The sequence below is a fragment of the Lethenteron reissneri genome, chromosome 48 (assembly GCF_015708825.2).
Source record: "Lethenteron reissneri isolate LAM-NWPU_2019-01 chromosome 48, ASM1570882v1, whole genome shotgun sequence".
NCBI lineage: Eukaryota > Metazoa > Chordata > Hyperoartia > Petromyzontiformes > Petromyzontidae > Lethenteron > Lethenteron reissneri.
In genome coordinates this window covers 2,182,167-2,195,972 of record NC_083826.1, presented here as the reverse complement: position 1 = coordinate 2,195,972, position 13,806 = coordinate 2,182,167, and the positions used below count along the sequence as shown (strand labels likewise).

The window sequence follows — 13,806 nt, the reverse complement described above, 5'->3', positions numbered from 1 at the left end:
GTAAAATTTTGATGTTTTGCCTACGTGACTTTACCGAAAAAACCTAAGAATATTTCTTATTATACCAGGTAAAGCCCACTAAGCTATATAACTTTTTTTTTCTAAGCGACATCGCCACAAATGATAGCTCAATGTAGTGGCTTATCACGTGGAAATGTATAGCAGCCAAATACTCGAAACTTACGTTGATTTGAAATGGAATACAAATTTCCTTGTTGACTAACACTCTCTGCGATGACCTTTCATATGAGAATTCCTTATCTGCAAAGAGGGACATCACAGTTATGTTAACGACAAGAACAATTATCACCGAGCCAGTCTGCTTAATATAACTGCAAAACATAGTTAGAAGACATATGGATTGTTAACACAAACGGGATGAAATATTCCACTAAAATTTTATTTCACGGATCATTTATCTGTAATGGTAATAAATCCGCAAAATATTTGACGATTCTTGTTCACCCCAAAATAATATAAACAAAGCTCCTCCCTACTTAATCTTAAAAATTCCCAGGTTTGATTTGAAGTAGGGAAATTTTTTATTTCATGGTAGTCGCTCCCTCATTTTGGAATGCTTCACATTAGATGTGGTAATTAAATCATTCACCAAAAATAAATCTCCATTCACTCTTGAAACTCAATTTCCTTCGTAGATGTGGATGCAATAATTGATGTTTCATGGTACCATGGTGGGTTGTTGATGGGCAGGGAGGGTAGGCTTTTGAAGGCCAATCTAAAAAACCAAGTGTATATATTGTCAGTTTAACACGCAGGCATTCGCGACCAAGTTTAACCCAAAAAAAACCTATATTATGGATATCTATATCGTGAAAACTTTTGATTCTCAAGAATTGGCTTGAATTATGAACCTAAACAAAAGTAGAAAAGTTATAATAGCTTAGTATGACGCCAATTACAATCACTTTGACACGTGCAGCTAAAGTAAAAAAAAACAGATGCGAGTAGTAAATTCATCAACAGGCATACATGTATACCAGAAACAACATCCGATTCATTGGACTTAATAATCGTCAACATATTATCCAGCAGCGAGCAGGCCACATTTAAAGATGCAGTATTCTCTTCCCAGTTCCATCCCTGCGCCATCGCCACAGAAACACATCACAAGTATCACTGTTACCACCACTACCACCACGCACCATGGGTTTCACTGTCAGTACCACCACGCACCATGGGTTTCACTGTGTCAGTACCACCACAGGCATGGGTTTCACTGTGTCAGTACCACCACAGGCACGGGTTTCACTGTGTCAGTACCACCACAGGCACGGGTTTCACTGTGTCAGTACCACCACAGGCACGTGTTTTACCATCAGCACCACAGACGCAGCACGGGTTTCCGTATCACCACCACAAAGACGGCACCCATTGATAGCACGACTCACGCGTTATCACCGTGCGGGTAACCGCGGCTGTGAAGGTAATCTCTGGCTAAAGGGTAACCATATTATAGGATGAGAGAAACCCGGCAATGAGGTAACGCAAGGTAATGGCCCCTGGTGACAAGCGAGTTAACCCCGGCAACGTGGTAATCCCTAGTGGTAACGAGGTGAAACCCAGTGGTAACGTGGTAATCCCCAGTGGTAACGAGGTGAAACCCAGTGGTAACGAGGTGAAACCCAGTGGTAACGAGGTGGTAACGAGGTGGTAACCAGTGGTAACGAGGTGGTAACGAGGTGAAACCCAGTGGTAACGAGGTGGTAACGAGGTGAAACCCAGTGGTAACGAGGTGAAACCCAGTGGTAACGAGGTGGTAACGAGACGACCCCGGTTCCTTCATTACCCGCGCGAGGATCCATGCCCTGGCCCAGGCAGAAAGGTTTGCGATGACGTCATTTAATACATTGCGCCTCGAACAACGTCATGTCCGTCGGGATGACGTCATTAGTGTCATGTCTGTCGGGATGACGTCATTAGTGCTGAGCCGGTGGCCATTCTAAGCTCAATGTGCAAGAGGCCCTCATCCAGCAGTGGATTGACAAAGGAGCTGCGCACGTGTCCATGATCTAGTTGAGGTTGCTTTGTACCGTCTCTGCAGGTCATTGTAGCTCAATAGGTTAAGACAATAATGTTTTTTTTTATTTGCAGATATCTTGATATCAATAAAAATACATTTAAAACTGAACACATTTTTTTTATTTTACCAGGTAAAGCCCCTTGAAGCTTTCAAGCCATTTTAAAAGAAGCGACCTGGCCACAATTGATAGCTCAACAAAAGTAGTTTATAATGTGGGAATGTATAGCAGCCAAACAAGGTTTCTAAATCTGGAGGGGAAAACCGGAGGACCCGGAGAAAAATCCAAGTGACCATGGGCAGAACATGGAAACTCCAAATATATCGAACTCACGACCTCCTGATGCCCCAAATTTTAATATTTGTATCAGTCACTGCCGGATGAGGGCCTTGATTCCACGCCTCACAGGCCATAGGGGACATTTGACCAAAGGCATTGAGCCCAAATTCGGGAGCATAAAAGGGCAGTACAACAATAGATTTTGCTGCACTATGCCTCTGGAGAGGAGAGTGTGGCTTTAACAAACGAGTCAGTGCTTTCCTTACATTCTCTACGTTGAAACGTGCGCTAAGAATCACGAATAAATGCATGCTTGGAATTGTATTGAGACAGAATAAGAAACACGTGGACTACAGAATATATGCAGGTTAGAGACCTAATTCTGACTCGTGAAAAGTAAGTGGGATTGGGCATGACACTTCTCTTGAGAAGATGATGATGTCCAGAATAAACACCTCAATTGAAATCCAAACATCTCACCTCCTGGCTCTGACATTCCTTGAAGACACTGCTGAAACCAGCAACACTGCTGGAACCATCAACCACAACGGAACACCAACAAGCCTATACACAATCTTAGGTGTGTATATTAGGTGACTTTTCCGAAAAGACGGAAGCTTGTGTTGCCTCCGAAACGTCGTGATTTTTTTTTTACCTACGTGACTTCACCGAAAAAACCTGAGAGTATGAATCCTTGCAGTCACGAAAGCTTAAAATCTAGAAGCCTATACACACATCTCCTTCATAAATGTAACATTAAAGACAAGCAACGGTGTGATTGTGGCCATGCAGTCCATACTATGGATCATATCGTAAACCAGTACAGTAGTCAGTAGACAAAATCCGTGATCTGATCCGATCCGTAAAGAATGTCATTCCTGACTTGCAGTACCCTGGTGTCTACAAATTGAGTTGCATTTGTGGTGATTGTTATATTGGGGAAACGAAACGACATGTATCTGACCGCATTCGCGAGCACAAGTCAGATTTGAAACACGGTAGGACGAATTCTTCTGCCATGGCTGACCATTGCTACATCGCGGTGGGCTCTCATGATATTGTTTTCTCCGATACCAAGGTGCTCTGCAAGCCGTCTGGATACCACCAAAGATTTGTCCATGAAGCCATCCATATATACAAACATAGACATAACTTCAACCGAGAGGATGGATTCAATTTGAGCAATCATTGGAAGGATGTTATAAACCAAGTTAAACTTTAGCTGCCTTATAGTTTATATTCATATCCACATCTCCAGTCTTTTACTCCCAGCCTTGCACACGACCATCACTAGGAAATTTGACGTGCAGTGTTTCAATCGTGCAAATTCGCCCCCCCCCCCATCCCCCTCTCCCCTGCCCCCCCCCCCCCATCCGAGGTACATGAGCAGTATGCCCATGAGCTTTTCTCACACCCTTAGGATTAGCCTCTCCAGTCCCCGCCCCCACACTTACCTCGACCCCCCCCCTCAAACTCAGCTATATAAACCCTTGTCAAAACCATCTCTTTGACATAATTCAGCAACTGTTTTTTGCTGTGGTTGTCCCCACCTGATGAGGGATGCTTGTGTTGCACCCGAAACGTAGTGATTTAATTTAGATGTTTTCACTTTTTTATTTCATTATTATTATTTTCACCTACGTGACTTTACCGAAAGAACCAAAGAGTATATAGTAAACCAATCTGTATCTGTGCTCCAGCAGCATAGGAATATCTACACGAAATCTCCTGAAGCCGTCATGGCGTGCAGACCTCGACAATGGCATTTAGCTCCTGAACATATTGCCATACGCAAGAACAGGATAACTGATGGATGGGTCATTTATCCCCCCCCCCAGCCAAATCCCCCCCCCAGCCAAGTCCCCCCCCCCCCCCCCGCCAAATCCCCCCCCCAGCCAAATCCCCCCCCCCCCGCCAAGTCCCCCCCCCCCCAGCCAAATCCACCCCCCCAGCCAAATCCCCCCCCCCCAGCCAAGTCACCCCCCCCCCGCCAAATCCCCCCCCCGCCAAATCCCCCCCCCCGCCAAGTCCCCCCCCCCCAGCCAAATCCCCCCCCCCGCCAAATCCCCCCCCCCAGCCAAGTCACCCCTCCCCCGCCAAATCCCCCCCCCCCGCCAAGTCCCCCCCCCCCAGCCAAATCCCCCCCCCAGCCAAATCCCCCCCGCCAGCCAAGTCCCCCCCCCCCGCCAAATCCCCCCCCCCAGCCAAGTCACCCCTCCCCCGCCAAATCCCCCCCCCCCCCGCCAAGTCCCCCCCCCAGCCAAATCCCCCCCCCAGCCAAATCCCCCCCCCAGCCAAGTCACCCCCCCCCGCCAAATCCCCCCCCCCCCGCCAAGTCCCCCCCCCCCCCCAGCCAAATCCCCCCCCCAGCCAAATCCCCCCCCAGCCAAGTCACCCCCCCCCCGCCAAATCCCCCCCCCCCAGCCAAATCCCCCCCCAGCCAAATCCCCCCCCCCCAGCCAAATCCCCCCCCCCCAGCCAAATCCCCCCTCCCCCGCCAAGTCCCCCCCCCCAGCCAAATCCCCCCTCCCCCCCCCCGCCAAATCCCCCCCCCCCGCCAAGTCCCCCCCGCCGCCAAATCCCCCCTCCCCCGCCAAGTCCCCCCCCCCCCCCGCCAAGTCCCCCCCCCCGCCAAGTCCCCCCCCCCCGCCAAGTCCCCCCCCCCCCGCCAAGTCCCCCCCCCCCCCCGCCAAGTCCCCCCCCCCGCCAAGTCCCCCCCCCCCCGCCAAGTCCCCCCCCCCCCCGCCAAGTCCCCCCCCCCCGCCAAGTCCCCCCCCCCCCGCCAAGTCCCCCCCCCCCCCCGCCAAGTCCCCCCCCCCCCCGCCAAGTCCCCCCCCCCCCCGCCAAGTCCCCCCCCCCCCCGCCAAGTCCCCCCCCCCCCAGCCAAATCACCCGCAGCAATCGGGGTCGCCACTCCCCCCCTGCCGATGGCGTCCGTGCCCTCGCCCGCCGCCGCTTCGGCGCTGCTCCGCTGCCGCCTGCTCCGTCCTCCTCGTCCACCCCGCAAGCGAAGTGGCGACTCGACCCCCTCGGCATCCACCTCCTCGTCCGCCTCGGCGTCCACCACCTCGTCCCTCTGCTCGTACCTCTCCTCCTTCTCGATGTCGCTCTCGCTGCGGCCTCACGGCGACCGCGCTCGGGCCCCCCGCCTCGCCTTGTCGCTTCGCCTGCCTCGGGCCTCCTGGGCAGGCGCGGCCCGAGAGGATGGAGGGGTCGGGGTCGGCGCGGGCACGCGGCTGCTGCTCCTGCCGGGCCTCGCGCTGAGAATCTCCGGCGGTGGTGACGGTGGTGGAGGTGGTGGAGGCTGCCGTGGACGCTGTGGAGGAGATGTCGACTCGTTGCTGGACGAGATAGCCGAGGTGAAGAGGCATGTGGAGGAGGCGGTGAGTTGGTTGGGCGCCGAGATGATCGCTAACCTCGTCTTGGTCTTCATTTGAAGCTTTCGTGACTACAGGAATCCATACTCTTCGGTTCTTTCGGTAAAGTCACGTAGGTCGAAAATAAAGCATGATGCTTTCTCACCTGATAACGGACGCTTGTGTTGCGCCCGAAACGTCGTGATTTATTTTATTCTATTCTATACCTACGTGACTTTACCGAAAGGACGTCTTGGGTTTATGCAGATCCTTGGCGTCTGCTGTGTTCATAGTTTGCGTGTTCTTTTCTCTCCCCCACATTCAGAAACGTGCGTTTATTTAAGAGTGTTTGGCTGATATAAATGTCCACATGATGATACAAAGCTATAATTTGCGGTCAGGTCGCTTCTGAAAGAGAGCTACATAGTTCAGTGGTACTTACCTGATCAAAAAAAATAGTCACGAATAGTAGTAGATCGTAATGCTTTATCGTCAAGGTCAATCCACTGCTGGATGAAGGCCTTCCTTCTTGCGATGGTTATCAACCCACCCGGCTCCTTGGACGCGAGCTGAACTCACCGTCTCACCCACCGCTCCCCATCTCCTCGATGTACGTCCACTCCCGGCACGCTTGACCCTTGCAAGCGGATCGTGATTAGCGAGTCACAGCCGTTTATAGTTACACATATTTAGGTTCATTTCATTTATTAGGTGTAGCTGTGTGAGCCATTCGGCTCTTGAATCGGGTGCAACCGCAAAAAAAAATATGAACAAGAAAACATCTTAAAGTGACTACGCGCAAACAGAAAAATCCAGGAAAAAACTGCAAAGTCTTCCAGAAATAGCACCGTATATCAACGCTGTGTGCAAAAATCCCAGTGGGATGCAAGTCAAACAATAACAACCAGAAGACAATTTAGATTAAAGTTATCGGTCTAACTCTGTACTACAACAAATAATATGGATAATAGATTTGAACTTCTTGGTTCTTTCGGTAAAGTCACGTAGAAGGGAAGTAATAAAATAATAAAAATACAACATAATAAAATAAAATAATATTATATTAAAATAAAATAATATATTATTTTATTTTATTATGTTTTATTTTTATTATTTTATCACTTCCCTTCTACGTGACTTTACCGAAAGAACCAAGAAGATGAATCCCTGCAGTCACGAAAGCTTTAAATCGAAATAGATTTGAAGTTTTCGTGACTGCAATGATTCATACTCTTTGGTTTTTTCGGTAAAGTCACAGTTTTTAATAAAACCGTTGTTAAAAAAAAATTAAGGAATTTATTTTACATCATGGGACCTCCTTTGCCAGTACCAAAATATACTAATAGGGTTTTTCCTCTTTTTTCTGGCAACAAAACTGACACCTTTTGCAAAGAATCATGTTTACATTAACCACAATACTTGCAGTCAAATGCAAACAAAAAACAATACTCTGATAATTTATGCATTGTCCTTGAAACTGATTGGTCCACACCAGAGACAGCTTTCTTTGGTCTCGTCTCATATGGTGTTCGACCAGATGACGCCAAAAGGCGCCTTTCAAGGACAATGCATAAATTATCAGAGTATTGTTTTTTGTTTGCATTAGACTGCAAGTATTGTGGTTAATGTAAACATGATTCCTTGCAAAAGGTGTTAGTTTTGTTTCCATAAAAAAGGGGAAAAACCCTATTAGAGTTTATTTTACTTAGTTTAACACGAAGTAACGCTTTCGCGACCAATATTCATAATAGAGGTGTTTTGGGGTTAGATTGCGTAAATATGAATGTCGTTAAACCCGACACAGCCATTTAGTAAGGTTTGTCACGCAAACAAAAAGTGGCAATTCGTTACTAGTTCAGCACACCGGTTGTGCGTGGGAGAGTAAACCCACAAAAAACACACGTACAATTAAGATCATCGGGCGACAAATCGAACCGTCAGATTTCGGAAGCTAAGCAGCAGTTGAGCCTGGATAAGTGCTTGAATGTGCGACCCCACCATGTACTACTCAACGTGTTGTTATAGGGTGCGGTGCTCATTGGTTGGGCAGCACAGCAACAACCATTGTTGTACTGTACTTCCTTGCTCCCCACCTTCAAGTAACCCTCATTACCTCCACAGACGTGACTTAGGGAGGCCCTCATTTAGCAGTGTATTGACGAAAGGGCTATACTATAAGCTATTTTAAAACTTTTATTTTACCAGGTAATGCCCACTGAGCTATGTAGCTCATTTATTCAGAAGCGACCTGGCCACAAATGATAGCGCAACGAAGTGGCTAATCAAGTGGAAATGTTTTAGCAGCTAAATGTGGAGGGAATAAAGCGGAGGACCCGGAGAAAAAAAATCCACGCGACCACATCGAGAAAGAAAACACGCAAACTCCACATATACAGGAGTTGGGATCGGAATCGAATCCACGATGTGCTGTATACCGGACGCTCCCATACGTGTACACAAGCAGTTGGTCAGTCAGTTTTTTTTGGCAGGATGCACATGCTGCTTTCATGGCGCTGATGGTGTCACAGCTGCATTTCCAGTTCTTGCATCAGGCGTAAGTTTAGGGGGGAGTGAAACTGGACACACACGTGTTTGGCAAAACGTACCCCGGCTTGCTGCTTATATATATCTCCATAGCTGTCATTTACTGCCAAAATATCCATTGTCACAAAATCTCAAACCCTCCACCCTTCCCCGTACGCACCTGCTTTTAAAGCTGCTTATTCCAGACGTTAAGGTTAACGAAGTGTGAAAATACTATGTTATCTCAAGGTGTGTAGTGTATTTTCAGAGTTTAAAAAAAATGGGAGTTTGATCACAAACAGGATGTCGCTAAACAATGAGGGTCGGCGGTCAAGATTAAGTTTTAATTCTATATTTGAAGCTTTAGTAACTGCAGGAATCCATACTCTTTGGTTCTTTCGGTAAAGTCACGTAGGTAGAAAAATTAAACAAAAAATTAAGTACAAAATTCTAAACAAATTGTTCTAAACTGTTCTAATTGGTGGTCACTGATCCAACATAGCTGGCATGTGCAATGCTTCACGAGAATACGATCATGCGCTTCTCTTTTGGGCCTTTCACATATTTTACCGAGAGGCAGCCAACTCGGGTAAATGTTTAGATAGTCAATCTAAATCCAAACCGCCATAGTGGATGTTTGAAACAATTTGTTTAGCCAGCAAAACTGCGGACCGGTTTGCACTCATTCCCATCACTCGTCAGGTTGAATGCGCTAACGTTCCTTTGTTTCCAGATATAGTCGTGGTAGTAACTGCATCCAAGGTGGAAGCTTTTAACATGAGTGACCAGACACTACCGCAACTGGATAATTACCACTTTGACAGTGCTGTTTGTTGCTCGCCGGTTGTCATTTTGGGCCTTTGCAATTGTGATACAAAAAGAAACTCACTTCACGTTACCCAAATTGGGATTACGCACAGCAGCAATCATTGCCCCTGAGCGGGCAGTAGCGCTTGCAGACCAGGTGCCGAGTCACCTTGTGCCACAAAGGGACAGCGGCCACTGGGGAAAAGGGAGGGGGATGCCCTTTCAAACTTGTTGAGATAGACATGCAAGTCACTTAGCGTATGTAAAGCGCTCCATGTCGAACTTCTTTCGCACCGTACGTGGCCAACCACGCGAATCGGAGATGCGGCGGAAGGACAACAAACTAAAGACAAAAAGCAGTTCTAAAGAAATGAGATGTTCCCAGCACAAAGCAGGACGGGTCTATCAAATAAATCATAACTATTATAATTACATGACACGTGCCTGGTATTGAGTAGTGGTGCGCTGACTAACAAAGGTGGCGCGCTCGCGTCTCTCCGGCGGCGCCAGGAGCTGTGCGGGAGCGCGGCGGCAGCGCGCGCCGCCTGGGCCCGCGCCGACGACGTGAGCGGGAGGTTCCACGCCGCGCTGCGCCGCGCAGGCCCCAGCGAGCGCCACCGCATGGAGCTGCGCGTGGGGCCCCACATTCAGCAGCTGCGGCGGAGGAGCGCGCCCGGCACCGCCGCCGCGCAACCCCCACGCCACGACGGCAGTTAGTCCACGTGTCCGACCGCGCGGACGTCGGAGACTGCGGCGGCGGCGACTGCGGCAGTGGGAGCGGGGCTGCTGCTGCTCTGCTAGATATACAGTCGCTGCCATTCAACGATATTGGCTTTAGGGTTGACGGGACTTGGTCGGGGTGCAGCACTGCAAATGTTTGCTCGTGTCACTGCTGCCCAAAAGGCCTGCCACTAGAGGAAGCTCCAGAGAGTTTTGAGAGAGTATTTTTTCGCTTCCTCTATCACGCCATCCGGACGTCTTGGAGGAGAGGTGGGAGTACGCACACTTTAACCCACCACATGTGACCTGCCGATCGATTAACTGGTGTACCCATATTATACTCCTGGCTTGATAGGAGGCGGAGGGGATTTAAGAAATGTGGCGATTCCTTCAGCTGCCACGCCGGGAGATCTAACCCGTCACCTGTGGATTCAGTATTGCAGCAGAAGGATGACCGTGGGTGACAGGGTCGGGGATGGAATTATTAGAGCTATTGATTGGTTGCTGCATCCTTTTTCAGTGTCTACATGATGCACTGTGGTGCTCACACATCCTTCATTTCCAGGGAATGCAGTATTCTCTGCACACCGTTCACACGGATAAAGTTGACGGGGCGGGCGAAATGTTTGTATGCGAGTTCGCCTTGATCAGCTTCGCACTACAGCCACGAAACCTCGTAGATGTTATGGTGCCATTGCAGAGGGCACTTGCTAACTCTTAAACTTTGCGACAACAATCTCCGTTCACCACTAAGTGGCGGTGACGTCACCACGGCGCTTGTGCTATGCTAGGTGCACTTTGAGGCCACGTGAAGTATCTAAAGCCGGCAGGCAGGTCACGGAACAGACCCAGGTACCGTGGGTTGACTAAAATGGCTGGCAGATGCACCAACTGTGCTCCCCGCTGTGCCAACTCTGCATTTTAGACGCCCTGAGCTCCGCTTATTGTTGCGAGTGTCGTTTCTCTAGCCTCCTTTGTTGCTGGAGGGTGACTGCTTCCAACTCCCAAGCAGCGGAATTTACGAACCTCCACACATCATTACACACATAATTACACGGTGCTCTGCAAAGTCGACTGGCAACAGTCATTTAAATTTGAGTTGGAGAGCGACACTTGTAAGACTGCCTGCCCGTTGATGACGTTTGTTCCAGATGGAAGGTGTGCAGAGAAAAATGTAACATCTTTGAAGAGGAGACTGCTGGCTTAAGGCTCGGGTTTGTGCCATGGCCTTTTCTTGTGTGGACTTGCGAGGCAATCTACACTCTTAGTTGGCACAACAGCATTAACACGTAAATGAGTGCATCCGTTTCCCTAAGATCCCAGAAGCTAAAGCAGGATTTGAGCCTGGATAGCGCTCGGATGGGCGACCCGCCATGTGCAAAAGACTTCAGGGAGGAGGCATTGTGGGTAGTGGAGGGCAGTGCAGAAAAATCCATTGTTCTGCACCAACTCCAACGTTTGCCAACCCGCACTGACAAGTGTGGTGAAGTACGGTCAAACATCCTTCACAATCGACGAGTTGTGGGGGAGGCAATCATAGAGCAGGTAGATTGACAAAACGGGGCGGTACATTAACTCGAGTGATCGGTTACCTCGTTGACCTGTAAATCGTTGATAATACTACTAAAAGAAAACTCACGCCACGTTACCAAAATTGGGGTTATGCACAGCAGCAATCGTTGCCCCTGACCGGTAGACTACTGCCCGCTTGCAGACCAGGTGCCCAGTCACCTTGTGCTACAAAGGGACAGTGGCCACTGGGGCGGAGGGGGGGGTGCCCTTTTAAACGTGTTGAGATCGAGATGCAAGTCCACTTGGCGTATGTAAAACGCTCTGTATATATGTTGAACTGCGTTCACACCGTACGTGGCCAATTGCGCTGATCGGAGGTGCGGGGGGAGGACAAACTAAAGACAGCAGTTCGAAGATTGCTGGATCTGTCGTTGAGCACTTGAGCAGTAGTGTCGCTCTGTTAACGTGCCGATTGCGCACTGAATTGTAAGTGTCGTGTCACTGGCGACTCCACGATGCAGGCGAAGATTACCACGTTTAGTTCCGTAGCAAGTAAATGTCACTCAGATGTGTAATGACCTTGACCGGCATCCCGAAGGAATATAAAAATGTTTCTTTAAAGATCCAGTTCATCAAATGAGCGGCTCTCATAGCTATGCACCTTGACTGCCTTCCTCGGCTGGCCAACATGAGATTGAGGCTTCATTGCTTAAAGGATTTAAAACCACAGTGCGCTCCCCTTATCAAAGTGCCCCAGAGACTGCACTGGCACCAAAACAATACAGCGGTGACAGCAAGGCGGTGCGGTAATTGTGCAATGTAACTACATTAATAGGATATCCCGATTATGCTTGAAACCCGAATTGGACAGCCTGAGCCTACACAATGTTTGCACTTTTCTGCAAACTCATTACACGTTGTGGAGAATTATTGGTATAAAGCATATATAAGCAGAACTGCATTTGTTGCCTCTTTATTTAAATAAAATAGTTTGTCGAAACTGGTCCAGTTGGTTTGCTTGAACAAATACCGCTGGATATTTGTTGAGAAAGCCAATAGGCTGCTGGACTAAAACCAATTGTCATTTTTTATGGTTTTACATTTCTATAAAAGTACTTTCTCCTGTTGCGTTTGTACTCGGCAGCATTTAATGACGCATTGTCCGATGCAATTTTCTTTTCACAACAGGTGTTCTCGATAGTTGTAATGGATTAAGTGCATTTTCATTGCTCCTGCTGTGTTGTGCATTGTAGAACACTTAATCTCATTTACTTTGACTATGGTGTTTCGTCCATACTAATCGATTAAAATTACCTTTCGTATGGACGCACTGAACCGATTATTAAGATTTACGTAAGTTATAAATACATTTCAGGATGTTAAATTACATCTGAAGGATGGTGATATGGCGGTGGGGTCAGGCCTTCATCCAGCAGTGGATTGAGCATTGTTATTCCAAGCGTACACGTTCCCATACCCTTCTGCAGCGAGCTGAAATTATGCTGTTCAAGAACATGGCTCGCATGTAGAAACGAGGTAAATCATGACTTGAAGCTTTCGTGACTGCAGGATTCATATTCTTTGGGCCTTTCGGTAAAGTCATGTCAATAGGTAGTTTTTTTGTTATACTGGTAGGAACCATCTGGTTCCACCAGCCCACAGGGGATTATTGTGTCCGTCCGTCGTGCATCAATAAATGGGAGGGGCTGGGTAGGGTGGGGAGGGGCTGGGTGGGGAGGGGCTGGTCACCCCGTGGTGCCCTTATAAAACTCAACGTTTAACCTACTCACGCCGGCTTGTGCCCGCCCTCAGTCGGCCATATTTGCGGAATATACCACACCCTGGCCATTTACCGAGCAACCCAACGTTCCTACCAGCTCCCTCCGCAGGAATGTGTTTTTCTTTGAACCTATCTACGTGACTTTACCGAAAGACCCAAAGAATAGGTAAAATCACTGCAAATGTCCTCGTGTGCAGGTTGTATGGTGCCAATATTTGAATGATTGTAACAAGATGTTTTAAGTAGTGTAATATATCACCTGAATGCTGCACACAAGAGGAAATTTAATAAATTGCAGCATATTGCCAATCATACAGCTGATCCATTATTACAACCAGGCACTTGTGAGATTATAATTTGTATTACATTTTTGTAAATGCACTAAGCTTAAGTAACTTATGTTTGATGTGTTTTGATGGAGTGAAGAGAGGTTTTATGAGCCTTATGTTAATGTGTGGAATTTGTGCAGAATGAGCCAGAACACGACTATAATTCACTCACAAAACTTGCAGAAATCGGGTGACTCGAGACACGAATACCACTTCAGAGCATTGAGCTGGCTCTGCTGTGACCCAGGATCCCAATCTGGGGTTTCGCTGTTCATTTTTAAATTTGATTCACAAGTATAGTGCGTTGGATGTTTTCAGCCTCGTCGCACAAAAGCTGGGCCTAAAAAAACACGATTTGACTTTGTAGCGACGCATATTCCAGCTCTGAGAAACAAAATCGGTTTTGTTTTACTGCCATACGATGAAAACTCTTTGCAGGGAATATTAAAGGTGGACCCTTG

At 48.2% G+C, this 13,806-nt stretch overlaps 1 protein-coding gene across 1 annotated transcript; it reads left to right on the top strand.

Moving 5' to 3' along the window:
• The first annotated feature begins 5,232 nt into the window (after positions 1 to 5,232).
• LOC133354729 (dachshund homolog 1-like) lies at positions 5,233 to 12,933 on the top strand. Its single transcript, XM_061571787.1, has 2 exons — positions 5,233 to 5,701; positions 9,515 to 12,933. Exons 1-2 carry the CDS (start codon positions 5,246 to 5,248, stop codon positions 9,719 to 9,721), a joined length of 663 nt encoding a protein of 220 aa, XP_061427771.1. The 5' UTR covers positions 5,233 to 5,245; the 3' UTR covers positions 9,722 to 12,933.
• Positions 12,934 to 13,806: the final 873 nt, after the last annotated feature.

Excerpts from the sequence above, each read along its gene's own strand:
- LOC133354729 (XM_061571787.1), top strand. The coding sequence starts at position 5,246 with ATGGCGTCCGTGCCCTCGCCCGCCGCCGCTTCGGCGCTGCTCCGCTGC. Across the intron at positions 5,702-9,514 it reads AGAGGCATGTGGAGGAGGCG|GAGCTGTGCGGGAGCGCGGC; the intron begins GTGAGTTGGTTG and ends CGGCGGCGCCAG.